Source organism: Lycium ferocissimum, chromosome 12, assembly GCF_029784015.1.
Source record: "Lycium ferocissimum isolate CSIRO_LF1 chromosome 12, AGI_CSIRO_Lferr_CH_V1, whole genome shotgun sequence".
Classification (NCBI taxonomy): domain Eukaryota; kingdom Viridiplantae; phylum Streptophyta; class Magnoliopsida; order Solanales; family Solanaceae; genus Lycium; species Lycium ferocissimum.
Window position 1 is genome coordinate 33,092,304 of NC_081353.1, and position 16,637 is coordinate 33,108,940.

Below are 16,637 nucleotides of genomic sequence, written 5' to 3' on the forward strand. Positions count from 1 at the left end.
ATTTAGTCACCATTTTCTTTTCGCCCTGTCCCAAAAAGAACGTTATGTTTTTATAGTTAGAAACAATTTAACTTTATAAGATGATTTACAATCACGCATTTATATAAGGCTTATTTTAGACCATACATTCCTTTGTTTCTTAGAAGCCGTTTGGACATAGTTTGAAATCATGATTTGAAATCATGTTTTCAAACCATGGTTTGAAATCATGATTTAGATATGTAATTTGAATATCTTAAGTTATATTTTCTCTTATAGACATAAAAACTATCAAAACATTCTCAATTTTTTTACAATCTTACCAAATGAGTAAGTCATAATTCATAACAAAATTAACACGCTACTAGAAGGCCTTTCTAAAAAATATAACATCAATTGGTCAAACTTTAATTCAATAAAAATGAAAATTTAACATGACTAATAATGTAATGACTCTTTAATATAATCCTCTCACATAGTAAACATAAATAAATGTTGATGGAAGTTAATGAGATTGGTAAATAATTGGTGGGAGAAATTATTAAAAATATTTACCAACTTATAAATTTTTTTATACAATATAAATTTATGGATCAAATTTTATATTTAAAATTTTTAAAATCATAATTTAAAACCTTAAACCATGCTTTTTTAGATAATTTAAAATTGTGAGATGAAATACATAGGCAGACGCTGGCTTCATCTCAATTTCTCAAATCGCATGTCCAAACGCGTGCGCCTAAATTGAAAAAGAGGGAGTAAAAGAAAACAATAAAAAGGTCGACCAAACTTTTGATTCCTTGTATTCTATGTTTTCCTTGCTGGTACACTCTCCAAAATCTGAAAAGGTCTTCCCACGTTGAAGCAATTAGAAAGCCTTAGAATGGCGTATGTAGATCATGCTTTCTCGATTTCAGACGAGGATATGATGATGGAGGGTTCTCATGCCGACAACAATCGTGGACCCATGAAAGAGATCGCTCTTGCTGTTGCCCTTCTTGTCTTTGGTACTCTTGCTATTGTTGTTGGTATTTTCATGGCCATCAATAAGGTCGGCGGCGATACTGCTCATGGTATTCCTATTTTTCTCCCCCTTCTTCTTTTATATTTCTAAATCTAGCTGGATGGATTCAGTACAACTATTATCTTATAGCCTTCTGCTTGATCTACTTGATAAAACATTTAATTAAGGCCTATATTTAATTCTTAGCTATCCAAGTTTATTTTACAAAGACCTTAGAGAGCTGTTGCAAAATAAATATACTTCCTTCTTTTTTTGTCCTGTACCAGCCACGAACAATTGTTTCTCCTCTGTTAAAGGCTGTGCGTCCACCAAACAAATGTATGTCTACCAGTTCCCTTATGCAGTGCGGAAGTAAACAAGGGAAGATTTTACCGTGAAAAACTCTCCTGTTCAAGATTAAAAATTGCCCCTATACAAATGGGATTTCAACTTCCACTACTTGCAGAGCCAACTTGATTACAACTCTTGCAATCTAGGAACTAACTCCCATAGTCCCTCAACCCTTACAATACACTAGTGTACCACTCAAAAGCTTGTGGAAACACAGTTCCAACAAGCAACCTTTGAAAATTTAAAGACACCTACAACTAGCTTCTTGAAAGAAGAGCAGGTTTACAGTCTACACACAAATGAACAAAGACTCATAACAACTTAAAGAACATAGACAAAATATGGTGTCTGGATCAGGTCTTTCAGTTGCAAGTAGCTTTGTTCTTGAGAGCACTTGAGAACTTGTGACGGCAAGGTTTGCACAACACAATTTAGGTTTTCGAGTCTACTAAAATATATTGCAACATGTTGTATATATATTGAGGAGCATGTGGGATATGATGGAGACCACTCTTCCAATGTTTGACCTTAAGCATGGGCCGCAACACTGCATTTCTGCTGTGCAGTGTACGGCTCAGCTTTACAGCTGTTGGCTACTCTGTACAGAGACAGAGCAGGTCAAAGATCAGGACTCTCTTCGGTCGAAGATTAGATCTCTCTTTGTTTCTCCCTTAGTTTGACAATCATCAAAACATAGAATGCACTTTAACTTATTTTCCTTTTTTCCCTAATTCAATATTCAACCTGTCTCTCAAATTCAGTGTCTCTCAAATTCAGTTTCCTGGGGAGTGCTCTCTGTCCGTTTTCTTGTTTTATTATTTCAATCCTATCTTCCATTTGCAGTTATTTATGTTTTTGATTTTTAAATGGCACACTCAGTATAGTTGCTATATAATTCTGTTTAGGGTTGATATTTATTTCCTGGGGGATCTGTGTGTGTTAGTCTTAAGCTAGACTTAAGATTGAGACATGATTCGTTCATGCAGATCCATTTCTTGTGATCCTCAACACTTGACAGTGGAATTTCCTTGTCGGTGACATTGTTTTTGTGCTCACATCTTGGAGGGTTTTGTTTACTCTGCCTCACTATGGTATGTAGTGGCGCTTCGGGACTAATATGGGCGGGTTACATACGAACGGATAAAATATCCGACCTGCCCATATTTAACACGGATTAAAAAATGGGTTAACCGATGGATATCCATATTATCCATGGTTTCAGGAATAGTCAGGTGAGAATACAAGCTAAAAGCCAAGATAAGCTTAGACTTCCAGAATAGGGATATCCATATTATCCATCTGGATATCCATTTTTTAGTGGATAATATCCATATCTGATCTATTTTTAAAAAAGTCAGTTATCCAGCCCATGTCTAATGGGTCAGATTGAATGGTTACGTGTTTTTTTAAAACCATTTTGCCAGCCCTAGCTATGACAAAACCTTTAGTGAGAGTGAAAGGCAGCCTTTCATTGACGTTAGTACAGTTTTGGTTGTAATTTGGGCATGTCAAGTTGCTACAACAATAAATATTTCCTTGTTATTTGAAGAGAATGTTCGTCGTTCCATTGTCCTTTTTTAACTTTTTACACATTGTTGTAATGCAGGGCTGTTTTTTGCCATACTAGGTGGAGTTCTGTTTATACCAGGGTTCTACTATACGCGGATTGCATACTATGCTTACAAGGGTTATAAAGGTTTCTCTTTCTCCAATATACCTCCCGTGTAGAGTTATGGATGGTGTCGATACATTGTACAGCCAGGTCATTTCCTGTGTTTTAAACTTTTGCTCTACCTAGACAAGTTTGTAAACAAAGTGAATCTGATAAAGAATAGTGTTGCTTCTTTTAATGCTAATAGGTTACCTGGGAATGGGAAAGATGTTATCCAGCCATCTGATTTGGATATTGAAGCATTACTTGCTAAACTGTGTACTCCTTAACTCAGCCTCAGTGTGGACGATGTAATAATACGAGTCCTTGATAGTTTTTGATGTTTTTCAATATAATCATAACTTTTTCTTCCAAGCTTTGGGCCGAGAGGTTTGCCTGCATAGTTTAGCAGACAGGGCTATTTTGTTGTCTAACTGATTGGAGAAATAGCACAAAGCATTTTAGTCAAATGCTGGTCTATATTTTATGCATCGACATGGACACACAAAAGAACTTTTCTTTGTTGTGTGGGTGAGCGATATTATTCCTATAATTCAATATACCATTGTTGAAGTTAGCCCCTCAGAATAAAACAACAAAAAATTGGAAAGCATATCTGGAAATTGTTAGTGTTGTATGGGTAGTGTAGAGTCTTTAAAGGGTGTGACGCTGTGGTAGGTCATCTATTTGCTCCATTCAGAAGCCCATCATACAGTAATGAGATGGATAAAAGATTGTACCTCTACTTCTAGGGCAAATATATCAAGACCCTCATCGAAATGTCAATGTGTAGGCTATGATTGTGCTAGACTGTATGTTTTGTGATTCATCTATCTGCAATTTCTTTTCAAATGTCAAGCCATTCAAGTGTAGCATTCAGTTGTTTCAACTATAACAAATTATATGCTAGAGACTATCCAAGCCAGTAACTCCTCACTTCTCAGCTTCCCTGAAAAGGCAATCTTATGAACTCCTGACTATGAGAACATACTTCTGCATGTCTTTGAACGAGTTTCTTGTTTGTTTTCTTGGGTGATAAAAATCATGTAAACCCTAGTGGCTCTTAGTACAATAACCATCCCTCTTTGATTTATAGGAATGAACAAACCAAAATAAAAATAGGTGTGTTGGCTATGGCAATGATAGTTTGTGTGGGTTTTGTATTATGAAGGGTTCATATGACTTTTGGTAACCATATTTACCCTGCTTCATGATGGCAAATGTAGGGTATAGGTGAAGAGAGAAACTAAGTTTAACTTGACAATTGAGATTTGTCAAACAACTAACCGTAGATGGTTGAAGGTAGGAGGTACCCATTGGAATGGCCTAAGTGCGGGCAAGCTAGGCCAGACGCTACTGTCATCAAAGAAAATCTTACCTTTGAGAGTGTTTATATGTAAGTCTAATCATGAGGTCCTAAGTTCAAATTCCAATGGAGGCAAAAACATTGATTTCTTCACATTTGTTCAAGTTTTGGTGGATAGAGTTTGTGTTGGTGGGATATAGCAGGTAACTCATGAAATTAGTCAAGGTGCCCTCAGGCTGGCAGACTGAACGTTGGCCAAGGTTATAAACGGATCACACATTCTGTTGAGCTGATCCCATAAGCCTAGTGTGAAGCTCTTCGGTTGAAACATTACTTGTACGGTGCTAGATAAAGCACTACTCTTGACTGCGTTTCCTAGCTAAGTTTGTCTATTGGAGCCTGTGAGATTACTCTATCCTTCAGAGGATCTGGATTTTCGTCTAATATGGGAAAAATAATTAGGTGTCATTTGGTATATGCAAAATGACAGACTCAGTGGTTGTTTGGTGCGATGATATTATGATACGGTGGTATACCTTTTGTGGTCGTTTGGCTAGATCAAATATAGAATATATAGAAATAACGATACAGTGGTAGAATACAACTCAAGAATTAAATACCACAGGGTTATGAAGTGTGACTATGTAATTTGCAGATTTCGTGTGTGTGTGTGTGTGTCTCAATGAAACTATACAGGGACTCTATGCCGTAGTGATATTGGCAGTAAGCTATCAACTATGATGCGAAGTTTGATACGGAACGTTGAGCTATAATATGGAGTTTTTTATTCTTCCTGGTTGCTAGTCAGACAATCTAGATTATGTGTATCGTGTGAAGTTTGACGTTTGTTCCTCAATGCCACTAGCACCATATGGAAATTGCAATTTGTTTAGGTTAGCGAGTACTATTTTTCTCAGACCATAAATTTAAGTTGCAAAATACTTAGGATTTATAGATCTGTAAGTTTTAAAAGACTCAATATGACGTTTCTTCACGAATAACTTTCTTTAGTTTGAATACTTTTTGTGAACAAAAAAAGAAATTTAAGCAAACAATTCACCAAAATTTATTTAATATTAGAGATAAAAAAAACCCTTTAATTTAGGTATTTGACACGTTATTCGACATTTATGTGATACTCGTTTTATTCTTTGCATGTGTTAAAAGGTTAGTTATTGATTATTCAAATCTAAAATTTGATAGGATGTGCTCTTATCAAGTTAGTTCTTCGACAAGTACTTTAGTATTTACTTGCGCACCGCTAATATTGTACCGAATTCGTACGTACGGATAAATTAAAAACTTCATACCTAAACAAATTAGTACCATTACGCAGTGCTTGGTCAGTTCTGTTTCATTTGATATATAATTTGACTTACATAAAGTTTAGGATATTACTTTGATTTACGTAAATCAAATTGAAAGAAAATGCATTCGTATGATGAAATGTTTATTGGCTAGCCAGAGTTGAGAAGCGGATGACATTCATAACAGTTGTGTGCAATGAGGAATTCCGCACCTTGTAGAAGCTACAGTTACGCACTAAAGCATTTGGACCGGTGATGGGGTAACATTTATTCGCACTTAGGTGTTTACGGTACATTAAACATCAACAAAAAAGGATGCATCACACGTGTTTGTATATAGATTTTTACCACTTGCCTATGAATAATTAATATGTATTCTTACAACAACTACGCTTCAATCCCAATATGTGTTCTTACCTCTTTAAAAAAAAAAAAAAAAAAAATCTAACCATGATAAGTTGATAGGATTTGATGTAAATAAGGTCACCTCCGCTGGTGCAATTTAGCTTCTAACCATATCTCCAAATGAAATAAGATGAATTAGTGTAACAAACTATAACCAAAAAGTAATGAATGGATCTGCGTATTACAATTCAGTCAAAAAGGCTCTTTGAGAGTTTAGCTTGATATGTAGTTGGGCACCTGGAAGGTGCTTTTGTTAAGACTTAAAACAAATACTAGATTATTCAGTTAGCAAAAGGAAAACGAAATTGAATGCGTATATACTCAATTCGACACAAGAGCACTAAATTTATGCAAGATCGTCTATTTTAAGAGCATTTTTATCGTCATACGTGCTTTATAAATATTGTACCATCGCTCTATCATTGGTACGTCACTTCAAATTGATCGCACAGCGATCAGTTCCTTTTAGTGGGTAGGACACCAAAATGAGAACTCTAAACTAGAAATCCCTTATTTGAAAGAAACTCTCTATCAGTTACCCAGTAACAAAAGTGCATAGATATATTGTAAAAGATAACAACAGAAAGCTTTCTTCAGAAAACTACATGGGACAAGGCCTACAACGCAGCATTGTTAGTTGCTGCCCCATAGCAGCTAAAAATGTGTGACAATCACATTCTGATACATCCCCCGAAAAAAAAAAAAAAAACCCAATGCATCAGTACGTCTTGCCTATATCACATACATATATTGGTGAATCCAGAGATATTCCTGCACGGTGTTTTTGAGGGTGAAAAAAGGCACTAGAAGCAACAAGAGGAGAAAAATAAGCACATCCCGATAAGATTTTACCTTCTCTCCTTTGGCATATCATACATTCTCTAATTTGCTAGCTACAGCTTTTGCTTTTTCTTCGGCCTGGTTCTGTGCATAAATCATTTAATAAGTATACAACAAAAAAGCCAAAAGTAAACATCTCACACAGTAGGAATTAAAAGTGATCTAACAATGAGTAGGTAGGAGTTAGGAATGCACCAAAAAGTATAACCACGGCGTTGCACGGGTCTTAGATTTGCAGATACGATCTAAATCAACCAATGTTTGCCTCATCCTGATTTATTAGTAGCATTCATTATTTATTTTTGTGCTAGCCATTGTGACACATCACCAGATTCATGCCGTACGTTGATCCAATTTTTAGTCGCTATAAAATGAAAAGATAGTTTTCTTTTTTTTTTTTTGGAAGAAAAAATACTTTGCCTAGTTAAGTTCTGAACATACTATTTGTGATTCTGTATAGAGAAATCAATCAAAGGTAGAATTAGAAGGAAATGTAAGCGGACACCAAAATCATAACTCTCCCTGGCATGCTCTCAATTTTAGAGCATGTTATTCAACATTTAAACATTAGGAAGTTTTCAGACAATTAATGATTCCTGTAGAAAATTCCAGACCAATTAAATGTCGGTTTCTAACTCTAAGGAAACGCAGGAAATTCTTGATCCTTTATTAAACAAAGGAAAATAAAATCATGTCATATCCGCTTCCAACTGAAATGCTCTCTCTCTTCCCTGCCTCACTGACTCACTGTCAACTTGAGTATCAAAAGCAGAAGGGAAACAATACTTTTTGGTTTTCATTCAAAAGAACACGTCTTTTGAATGGAGATGGAGTACAATGATTCCCGTGTACAAGAACAAGGGAGACATTCAAAGCTGCAACAATTATAGAGGTATCAAGCTGCTAAGTCACACTATGAAAGTGTGGGAAAGGGTGGTGGAAATGAGGGTGAGGAGAGGTGTGTCTATTTCAGAGAACCAGTTTGGATTCATGCCGGGGCGCTCGACTACAGAAGCCATTCATATTGTAAGGAGATTGGTGGAGCAGTATAGGGAGCGGAAGAGGGACTTGCACATGGTATTCATTGACCTAGAAAAGGCCTACGACAAGGTACCAAGAGAGGTCTATGGAGATGCTTGGAGGCTAAAGGTGTACCCGTGGTGTACATTAGAGCGATAAAGGACATGTATGATGGAGCTAAGACCGGGTAAGGACGGTAGGAGGAGACTGGAACACTTTCCCGTTCGATGGGGTTGCGTCGGGGATCGACTCTTGCTTAGCCCGTTCTATTCGCCTTGGTGATGGATGAATTGACGCGACAAATCAAGGTGAGGTGCCTTGGTGTATGTTGTTCGCAGATGACATAGTCACGATTGACGAGACTCGCACGGAGTTAACGATAAGGCTGGAGGGGCGGGAACGAGACGTTGGAGTCTAAAGGATTTAAATTGAGTAGGACCGAGACGAGAATACTTGGAGTGCGGGGTTCGGTGGCGTACCAAGGCAGTTGATGAGGAAGTGAGGCTTGGTACCCGGGCCATTCAAAGAAAAGGAATTTCAAATATCTTGGGTACGTATACGGGAGATGGGGATATCGACGACGATGTTTCACGTCGTATTGGTGCGAGGTGGATGAAATGGAGACTCGCTTCGAGTCTTGTGTGATAAGAAAGTGCCTCGAAAACGTAAAGGCAAGTTCTACAAAGTGGTGGTTAGGCAAAGAGCTTTATTGTACGGAGCGGAGTGTTGGCCGGTCGAAATGTCACGTTCGGAAGATGAAAGTCGCGGAAATGCGAATGCTACGGTGGATGTGTGGACACGCTAGGAGGGATAGAATTAGGAATGAAGATATCAGACAAGGTGGGAGTGGCATCGGTGGAGGACAAGATGCGGGAAGCGAGGCCGAGATGGTTTGGGCATGTGAAGAGGAGAGACACGGATGCTCGGTGCGGGGTGTGAGAGGTTGGCTATGGATGGTTTCGGGAGAGATAAAGGGAGGCGAAGAAGTATTGGAGAGGTGATTAGACGGGGATATGGCACGGTTTCGGCTCGCGAGGACATGACCTTAGATAGGAGGTTGTGGAGGACTCGAATTAGGATAGAAGGCTAGGTGGCTTACCCTTTCACCGTAGTAGTTGCGGTTTTGCTCGTTTGTTTATTGCACTTTTGGTTTATGCGTTTGATTCTTTGCTTATATTTGTTGGGCCGTTATACTTTGATTATTTTATTTATCTATAGTAGTTAATGCTCCTTTCTTTCGGACTATTACCACGACTTTCTCGGCTTTTGGTATTCGTGTTATCATATTGTTTTTCGATATGCTTGGGCCTATCGACCTTTTGTCTTGTTTTCCTCTTGTCTTCCTCTCTTTTCCTCTCTCTTGAGCCGAGTGTCTTTCGGAAAAACGGCCCTACCTTTCAAGGTGGGGGTTAGGTCTGCGTACACTCTACCCTCCCCAGACCCCACATGGTGGGATTATACTGGGCTTGTTATTGTTGTTGTTGTTGTATTCAAAAGAACACGTCTTGAGAGAGTGCATGGCTAGATGCTTCTCGGATAACATCAAGCCTTGCTTAGGAGAGACCACACACTAAAACCATGGAAGTAAAGACGAGAAAACCATGGGGAAAAAACAGAAAACAGCAGACAAGTCATCCTTCACCATCCCGTTCCCCCTCCAACCCTTTATTAACATTTAAAAGAATCTACAAACCAAGATAGTTTTTATATTTTTCTCTTTCTGTCCTCTTTTCTATTTTCAGTTGTCAAACTCAACTATTTTTTTCAAACTGATTTAAAAACAACTATTTTGACAACCATGATCGTCCTTACATTTAAAGCAATCAAAGAAACACAGTCACTATAGTCCTTGTTGCAAACACAGAAAGAAGAACTAGGACGTGATGCATTGAGATTTGTTGCAAAATCAAGATTCTACATGATGCAATGATAGAATGTTTGCTTTCTACGCATGATACAATAATCTAACTCACTTTCTCTTCTGCGTCTTAGTCTTTGAGACATCTAAGTTGAGACATTTCCAGTTTCACCACGCATGGTATGAAATTTAGCTAGGCATCATCTTTAAAGTTTACCAGTTGCAGAAATATTGCCAAACTCGCTTTAAGTCTAAAGCAACCAAGTAAGTATATATTCTTTTGCAAAATGCAGAGGCCTAATGTTATTGGATTTAGACTATTCATTTGGATGTCTAGAATAAATATCAGAATTCCTCTATTCAATTTTACATGACATACTTTTAATTGGTAATATAATCTGAATTTGACTTGTAAATTGTCTGAGTAATAACAAAGTAGTAGTTGAAAGATGGAACATATCGTATCAATGTCCAAAAAAAATGAATTTGAAATTTTGAAAGACGTGAAAGTAAAATGTTTGTTATTTGTAAATGTATGTCAAACACTTGGGATCTTCCAAAAATACAACAATTACACCTTGTCCCTAGCTAGTTGGAGTAAGTGGTATGAATCATAATATCATAAATGTTTTGTTTGGGTCCATAATATTTCACAACTCCGCAGGGAAAGATTATCTATAATACTAACGGTTTTCTAATACACTAACGGCTCATTTGGTTGGGGAACTAGTTATCTCGGGATTGCTATTCCACCCTCAATGTGGGATAAAAATAACACTCCAATCCGGGATAACTAATCCAGGGATTTATTCTAACCAAACAGGGATAAGACGGTACTAAATTTTCATCCCAAGACTATTTTTGCTTATCCATCATACCAAATGACCCCTAAGAGCCTTCTAATAAGCACTAATCTTTTAGTTGGTATCATCTATACGGGTCCTCAACTTCATTGTCTTTTTATCTTTGCTAGATCGGAGACAACCTCTCTACCTCCACAAAAGGTAGGGGCAAGGTCTGTACGCAGTCTACCGTCCGCAGACCACACTGGGTATGTTGTAGATCTTCCTGGATTCCGAGATCTCCTAAATCTTTTGAGATAACTTCCTTCAATGTGATCCTCGATGTACCTCTTTTAACACTTTCAGTTATCATGTTTTTACATCTAAGCACCAGGATCCATTTCTCCTGTCAATTGCCCTTGTTAATCATTACACTAAACACCCCTAGTGTTGTCCAAGCTTAAACCCATTCCCGCTGCAGATTTATCTCGCCTCATGCTCGATGCAATAAAGCTTGTAACTCAACAACAACAACAACATACCCAGTATAGTCCCACAAGCAGCAATAAAGCTTGTAACTCATATAACAAAAAGAAACATTTTCAGCTGACATCTCTAATATGTTACAGACTTCCAAAAAATAATGCAAGAATTAAATGAGAATAAAGAATTTTGTCGCATTTGCTTCAAGCAGCCTACTGGAAGTCGTGTAAAGATCTTTGACCTCTTGTAATGGATCATTTTCTCCTTACAAATCAAACCATTAACACATATTAGCTCTATTCCATTTTATATGACACTCTTTCTTTTAGTCCCCCACCCCCCCGCCAAACAAAAACAAAAAAAGGCACCTTTTTGTATTTAAAAACTTCAATTTAAACATCGCAGTTTACCCATAATAACATGCTCTTATAGCCACATAATATCATGGCATGCAGACACGGATCCAGAATTAGAAGTTTATGGGTTCCTATTGATCTCAAATTAAAAAAGAAAAAGAGAGACAACTTAAAGGTTTCCGTGGTTTTTTTGTAAAAAAAAAAAAAAAAAATAGAGCAAAAATCAGGTTAAATATGGTGCCCACGGGATTTGAACCCTTGTCAAGGAGGGCGCAGCAAAGCTTAACGGGCTCCACCTTTGCCGCTAAACCAACAACCCACTTTTATCTTGGGTTCCCAACTAGAAATTTGTTATATGTTTAATGGATTCACAATATAAATACAGGGCCCGGGCAAAAGTTACTGAGTTCCCGGAATCCATACCTTATATACTAAATCCACCCCTGATGGCATGTTTCAGACCAGGTTACTTTTGATATGTGCCAAAAGTCTTTTTTTCTTAAACGCTGTACCCTGCCATATAAACTAAAATGGAGGCAGTACAAAATAAGAAGCAAAACTATGTTACCTTACCAAAAAACACATAAGAGGCACAACTTCTTCAATCTGTGCTACCAACTGGAATGCCCACGTCTCGACCTCCATCCCCACATCTAAACTCCCCAAAAATCAGCCTCATCCTCTCCTCATCACGCCCCAAAAAGAAAAGGATATGAAGATCAAAGAAGCATGGTATCTTAAACATTTGGACAAAATTCCAGTGGCTGGAGTAAAACGAAAATCAACACTTTGAAGCAAAAACGAACCTTATGAGAGCTAAAGTAAAACATTCATGAAATGGAGGTGGAATGAGCTCCTAGCAAAGACAGTCATTGGTGCAAAACTTTCACTATGTTTTTGGTGTGAGTATAGAATGCTCAATGTTTCTACACATCAATGCTCAAAAGCGTAATCTACCCTCTTAATGAGGTGCTGAACATTGAAGAACTGGCAAGCATATTGGGTTGTAGTACTGGAACTTTTCCTACAACATACTTGGGGTTACCACTAGGGGATAAATTCAAGGCAGAAGGCATTTCGAGTGGAGTCATAGAGAAGTTTGAAAACTGGCTTGCTTCTTGGCAGATGCAACACCTTTCAATGGGTGGCAGACTAACACTAATCAACAGTGTGCTTGACAGCATATCAACCTATAGTATGCCACTCCATCCCATCGCCAGTAAGGCGTTGGAACAGCCGGCCAAAATTAGAAGGAACTTTCTATGGGAAGGGAACAGCATCACTCACAAATTTCATTTGGTCAAGTGGGATAAGGTCTTGCTGCCAAAGGATCTGGGAGGCCTGGGCATCAAAGACCTTGCACTACACAACAAATTCTTACTAATGAAGTGGCTATGGAGATACACAGGGGAGGACCAGTGCTTATGGAAAGATGTCATTATTGCCAAACATGGAGCCTTAAACCACTGGTGTTCAAAAGTCTCAAATGAAACTTATGGGGTTGGTTGCTGGAAGAGCATAAGCAAACTTTGAGATGTGTTATCTCAGCACAAACACCTGGTAGTAGGGAATGACCAGCACATCAGTTTTTGGAGAGATAAGTGGTTGGGCAACACCCTTCTTAAGGTTGCATACCCCAACATTTTTCAGATAGCCAATGAACCAGATGCTACAATTCACCAACACAGAGATGGAAACACATGGAACCTCAACCTAAGAAGGAACAGATGGAAGAAGTGATCAACCTTTTAGCAGCACTTCACAATACCACAATCAACAACTTGATGGCAGACCAACTAAAATGGGGGAATAGGAGGGAGGGGAAATTTTCAGTTAAGGTTGCATATAAACTTCTCGGCCCTCAGAATGCAATCACAGTTTATTGGCCTTGGAAGCTTATTTGGAAAGTCAAATTACCTCCTAAAATTAGTTGTTTCAGCTGGACAGCACTACATGAAGCATGCTTGACCCAAGATAACCTAGCCAGAAGGAATTTTCATCTGACAAATAGGTGCTATATGTGTTTGAAGGTAGCAGAATCACACAACCCCCTTTTCATTCACTTGAAGGTAGCAGAATCACACAACCCCCTTTTCATTCACTGTCCAGTGGCAACAGAGTTATAGAATATGTTTATTACACTTTTTGGACTCAATTGGGTCATGCCACATAGTATCAGGGATGTTTTTGAAAGCTGGAGTTGCTGGAAAGTTGATAGCACCATCAAGAGAATCTGGAAGTTGATACCTGCTGCTATTATTTGGAGCATCTGGAATGAAAGAAATAGGAGATGCTTTGATGGAATATCAACTTCCTTCCAATCATTAAAAGCTAAATTTACTTGTCCCCAATAGATTTCCCAGTTACCTTTATGAACTTTATTAACTCCTTAGCTCTTAACTAGACATGTACTGGAGATGATAAGTTCCTTTTGCTACTCTACTTCTGTAACTACTATGCATCCACTTGATGCCAGCAATGAAATTACTTACTTCATCAAAAAGAAAAAAAAGAAACAGAGGTCGGCTAGCACCAGTTTGCAACTGCATGGAAAGGTCTCAGCCATCTACTTAAACTTTTTACATGAAGTGTTACAGTTTCAGAAAAGAAAGAAGGAACAATATTTTTATCATATTACATTCTCAGTTTTCTTTAAGAACTGCATTGGGCGGCATAGTGTTTCAAATTTAAGGAGTAAAAAAGCCAAGAAAGTTTGCTCGGTAAAGTCAAGGCATCGGGTGCCAGTCACGGCTTGACCAGAAATTGGGTCGTGACAACTTTCAAGAGATTTAAGTAGGGGGTTGTAACTGGAAAGCACCAGCAAGGACTTCATCCTAAATAAAATCTTTCTAGTTGCAGCAAGAGATTGCACCAACACGTTGTATTAATTAGGACTTTTTTTGGTCATTATGCCTAAGAACAAACTAAAATCTGAATCATAACCTGCAGCTACATGATCCTAGACAGGAAATGACATGAAGGAGGAAAAACTGCAGAGACTATAGAAAAGACGTCTAGCGAAGAGAAGAATCAATTTAAAGTTCATATATCCTTAATCCACATCTGTAAATAATTGTCGGTGCAATGATTAACATAATCTTCACCAAGTAGGAGCACAGTAAGAGGTAAAGTTAAAGGTCATGACTTGCATCCCCAGGTAAGAGCAAGTGGATGTTTTCTGTGGCACAAACAATAGAATACAAAACTTAACCTTAAATCTTACTTGATCAGAAAGTAGACCACTTAGAATCACATAAACTTATAACTTGGGACATGATATACATACACCCAAACCTTACCTCAACAAGAAACAAATTTGGGAAAGAAAGAGACTTTAGACTTACAATTGTTTTGGTCTCATAGTAATCATCTAATGCCCACTGATACTTTGACTGATTCAAGCCAAACCAGTATGCAACTTGTTCATCCAAACTGGCATGAGCTATAAAGATCCATCCATATACAAAGTACATATTCACAGAAAAACAAATCAAAATTGAGTAACATAAAGTTGGGGTAAAAGATGAAATCAAGATCTGCAAAAGGAAAAGGAGGAGAAAAAAGCAATAAAGTTAGAATCTTTATTATAAAAATCAAGAATGGGGGGATACCAACCATTTTGAAGTTTAGCGAGAGCATTCTGGAAAAAGCCAAAAGAGGAGTGAGATGAGGGTTTATCATACTGCATTGGGGGAGACCAAACTGGACATGACTTGTCGACTACCGGAACCGGCTGAGGCTGAACTGGTGGTGGTGCCTGTTTTGGTGTGGCTGGAGGGGTCATGAACACTGTGTATGGCCCGATCTTACCAATCCGAGGAGGAGGAGTACATTCGCCCATTCTTCAGATAATTCCGGTGGCAACTTTTAGCGTTACACTGACTTTAAGAGGAGCCTTGCCAAGAAATATATCAGTGTTGGCAACACTCTAATCTGGACTTAAAAGAGTAAAAGGTCTAATATCCGCTAAGCCTGCGTAATATATTAATTTCACTTTAAGCTCTGTTAGGACACGCTACCCGTTTGCTCGTTTAGGGCACTTAGAGCTCTTGTCCCGAAAAATTAATTGAGCCGGTTGACTTAAATCTAGTACATTTAAAATGCATAAATTCTTTTTTAAACCCGTCGGGCTCTTAGTCCCAACGTGATTATCGACTTAGTTGTCCTTGATTCGGGTCCTAAGGCAGCTGGTGGGGTTTTGGGTCATTGGTTGGACGGTTAGTTTTGATTTGGTTGGAGTTGACTTGGATCAACATTGATTTGGTTGGAGTTGACTTGGATCAACACCAGATTAAGGAGACCTCTTTGGGGAAATTCGAGTGCACGAGTGAGTTCGGAGCGTGTTTTATGACACATGTGCATGTTTGGTTTGTGTCCGGAAAGCCTCGGATGAGTTTCGAGTGTTTAGTTGGATTTGGTGAAAATCATATTTGATTTTTTGGTTTCTGGTGAAAATCATTGTTAATGCCATTCTTTCTTTGAAATAAAAGTTTTAGTATAACAGCCAGTGACTTCTTATGGGGATTTTGGACTAGTTTATGAGTGTTGCGGACTTAGAGCCCGTTTGGATGAGCTTATAGCTTTTGACTTAGCTTATGACTTTTAGTTTATTTTTGTTGTTTTGTCTTAAAAACAATTGTTTAAAAATATTTTCTTATTTTATCAAAACACTACAAAAGTGCTTAAAAGTTATTTTGGCTTAAAAGCACCTAAAATAAGTCAATCCAAACAGGCTCTTAGAAGAGTAAAAGTAAAATGAAGGGTCTTGGAGTTTTAAGGCAACATTGGGGATTCGATGCTTCGCTGGCGTGAGCATCTTTGTATGCTTTTCCTACGGGTCTCCAAATTAGGGTCCTCGATATTTGGACTAAATAAATGAAAAAAAATAAAAATGCACGTGTAAGCCATCGCGGGTCCCCGGCCGTGTTGGTATGGACCTGTGAAATTTTGGGGCAAATAGAGCCGGCTCGTCCAATCTCGCAGAATCCAATTGCATATACACACGACGGGGCTCCAAACGAGGGTCCTCGATGTTTGGACCAAATAAATGAAAAAATAAGCTGCGCCCTGCGCGTTTAAGCCATCCGCACAGGTCCCCAGCCCGTTTGGTACGGACCGGTGAAATTTTAGGGCAGTGGCTTGTCAACTCGCGAGAATCGAGCTAATACACACGACGGGGCTCCAACGAGGTTCTTTATTGTTTGGACCAAATAAATGAAAAAAAATTGCGCCACCGGGTAAGCCTCCCGGTCCCCCAAAATTTTTTTGGACCGGTTTTGGGAACAAAAAACCCCGG

The 16,637-nt window shown here is 38.3% G+C and overlaps 2 protein-coding genes across 3 annotated transcripts; one reads left to right on the forward strand and one right to left on the reverse strand.

Moving 5' to 3' along the window:
- Positions 1 to 734: 734 nt before the first annotated feature.
- On the forward strand, positions 735 to 3,359 carry LOC132041139 (uncharacterized). 2 transcript variants are annotated; one of them, XM_059431951.1, is made up of 3 exons: positions 735 to 1,052; positions 2,940 to 3,095; positions 3,193 to 3,359. In XM_059431951.1, exons 1-2 carry the CDS (start codon positions 863 to 865, stop codon positions 3,059 to 3,061), a joined length of 312 nt encoding a protein of 103 aa, XP_059287934.1. In that variant the 5' UTR covers positions 735 to 862; the 3' UTR covers positions 3,062 to 3,095; positions 3,193 to 3,359. The 2 variants fall into 2 exon arrangements, with proteins under 2 accessions (XP_059287934.1, XP_059287933.1); XM_059431950.1 differs by having other exon boundaries at positions 736 to 1,052; positions 2,940 to 3,359.
- A 3,131-nt stretch (positions 3,360 to 6,490) lies between these two features.
- Positions 6,491 to 15,298, reverse strand: LOC132041138 (uncharacterized). Its single transcript, XM_059431949.1, has 4 exons — positions 14,957 to 15,298; positions 14,686 to 14,783; positions 6,855 to 6,926; positions 6,491 to 6,773 (listed from the first exon to the last, which is right to left on the reverse strand). Exons 1-3 carry the CDS (start codon positions 15,180 to 15,182, stop codon positions 6,873 to 6,875), a joined length of 378 nt encoding a protein of 125 aa, XP_059287932.1. The 5' UTR covers positions 15,183 to 15,298; the 3' UTR covers positions 6,491 to 6,773; positions 6,855 to 6,872.
- Positions 15,299 to 16,637: the final 1,339 nt, after the last annotated feature.

Excerpts from the sequence above, each read along its gene's own strand:
- LOC132041139 (XM_059431951.1), top strand. The coding sequence starts at position 863 with ATGGCGTATGTAGATCATGCTTTCTCGATTTCAGACGAGGATATGATG. Across the intron at positions 1,053-2,939 it reads CGGCGGCGATACTGCTCATG|GGCTGTTTTTTGCCATACTA; the intron begins GTATTCCTATTT and ends GTTGTAATGCAG.
- LOC132041138 (XM_059431949.1), bottom strand. The coding sequence starts at position 15,182 with ATGGGCGAATGTACTCCTCCTCCTCGGATTGGTAAGATCGGGCCATAC. Across the intron at positions 14,784-14,956 it reads TCTCGCTAAACTTCAAAATG|CTCATGCCAGTTTGGATGAA; the intron begins GTTGGTATCCCC and ends GGATCTTTATAG. Across the intron at positions 6,927-14,685 it reads ACTATGAGACCAAAACAATT|AACCAGGCCGAAGAAAAAGC; the intron begins GTAAGTCTAAAG and ends ATTTATGCACAG.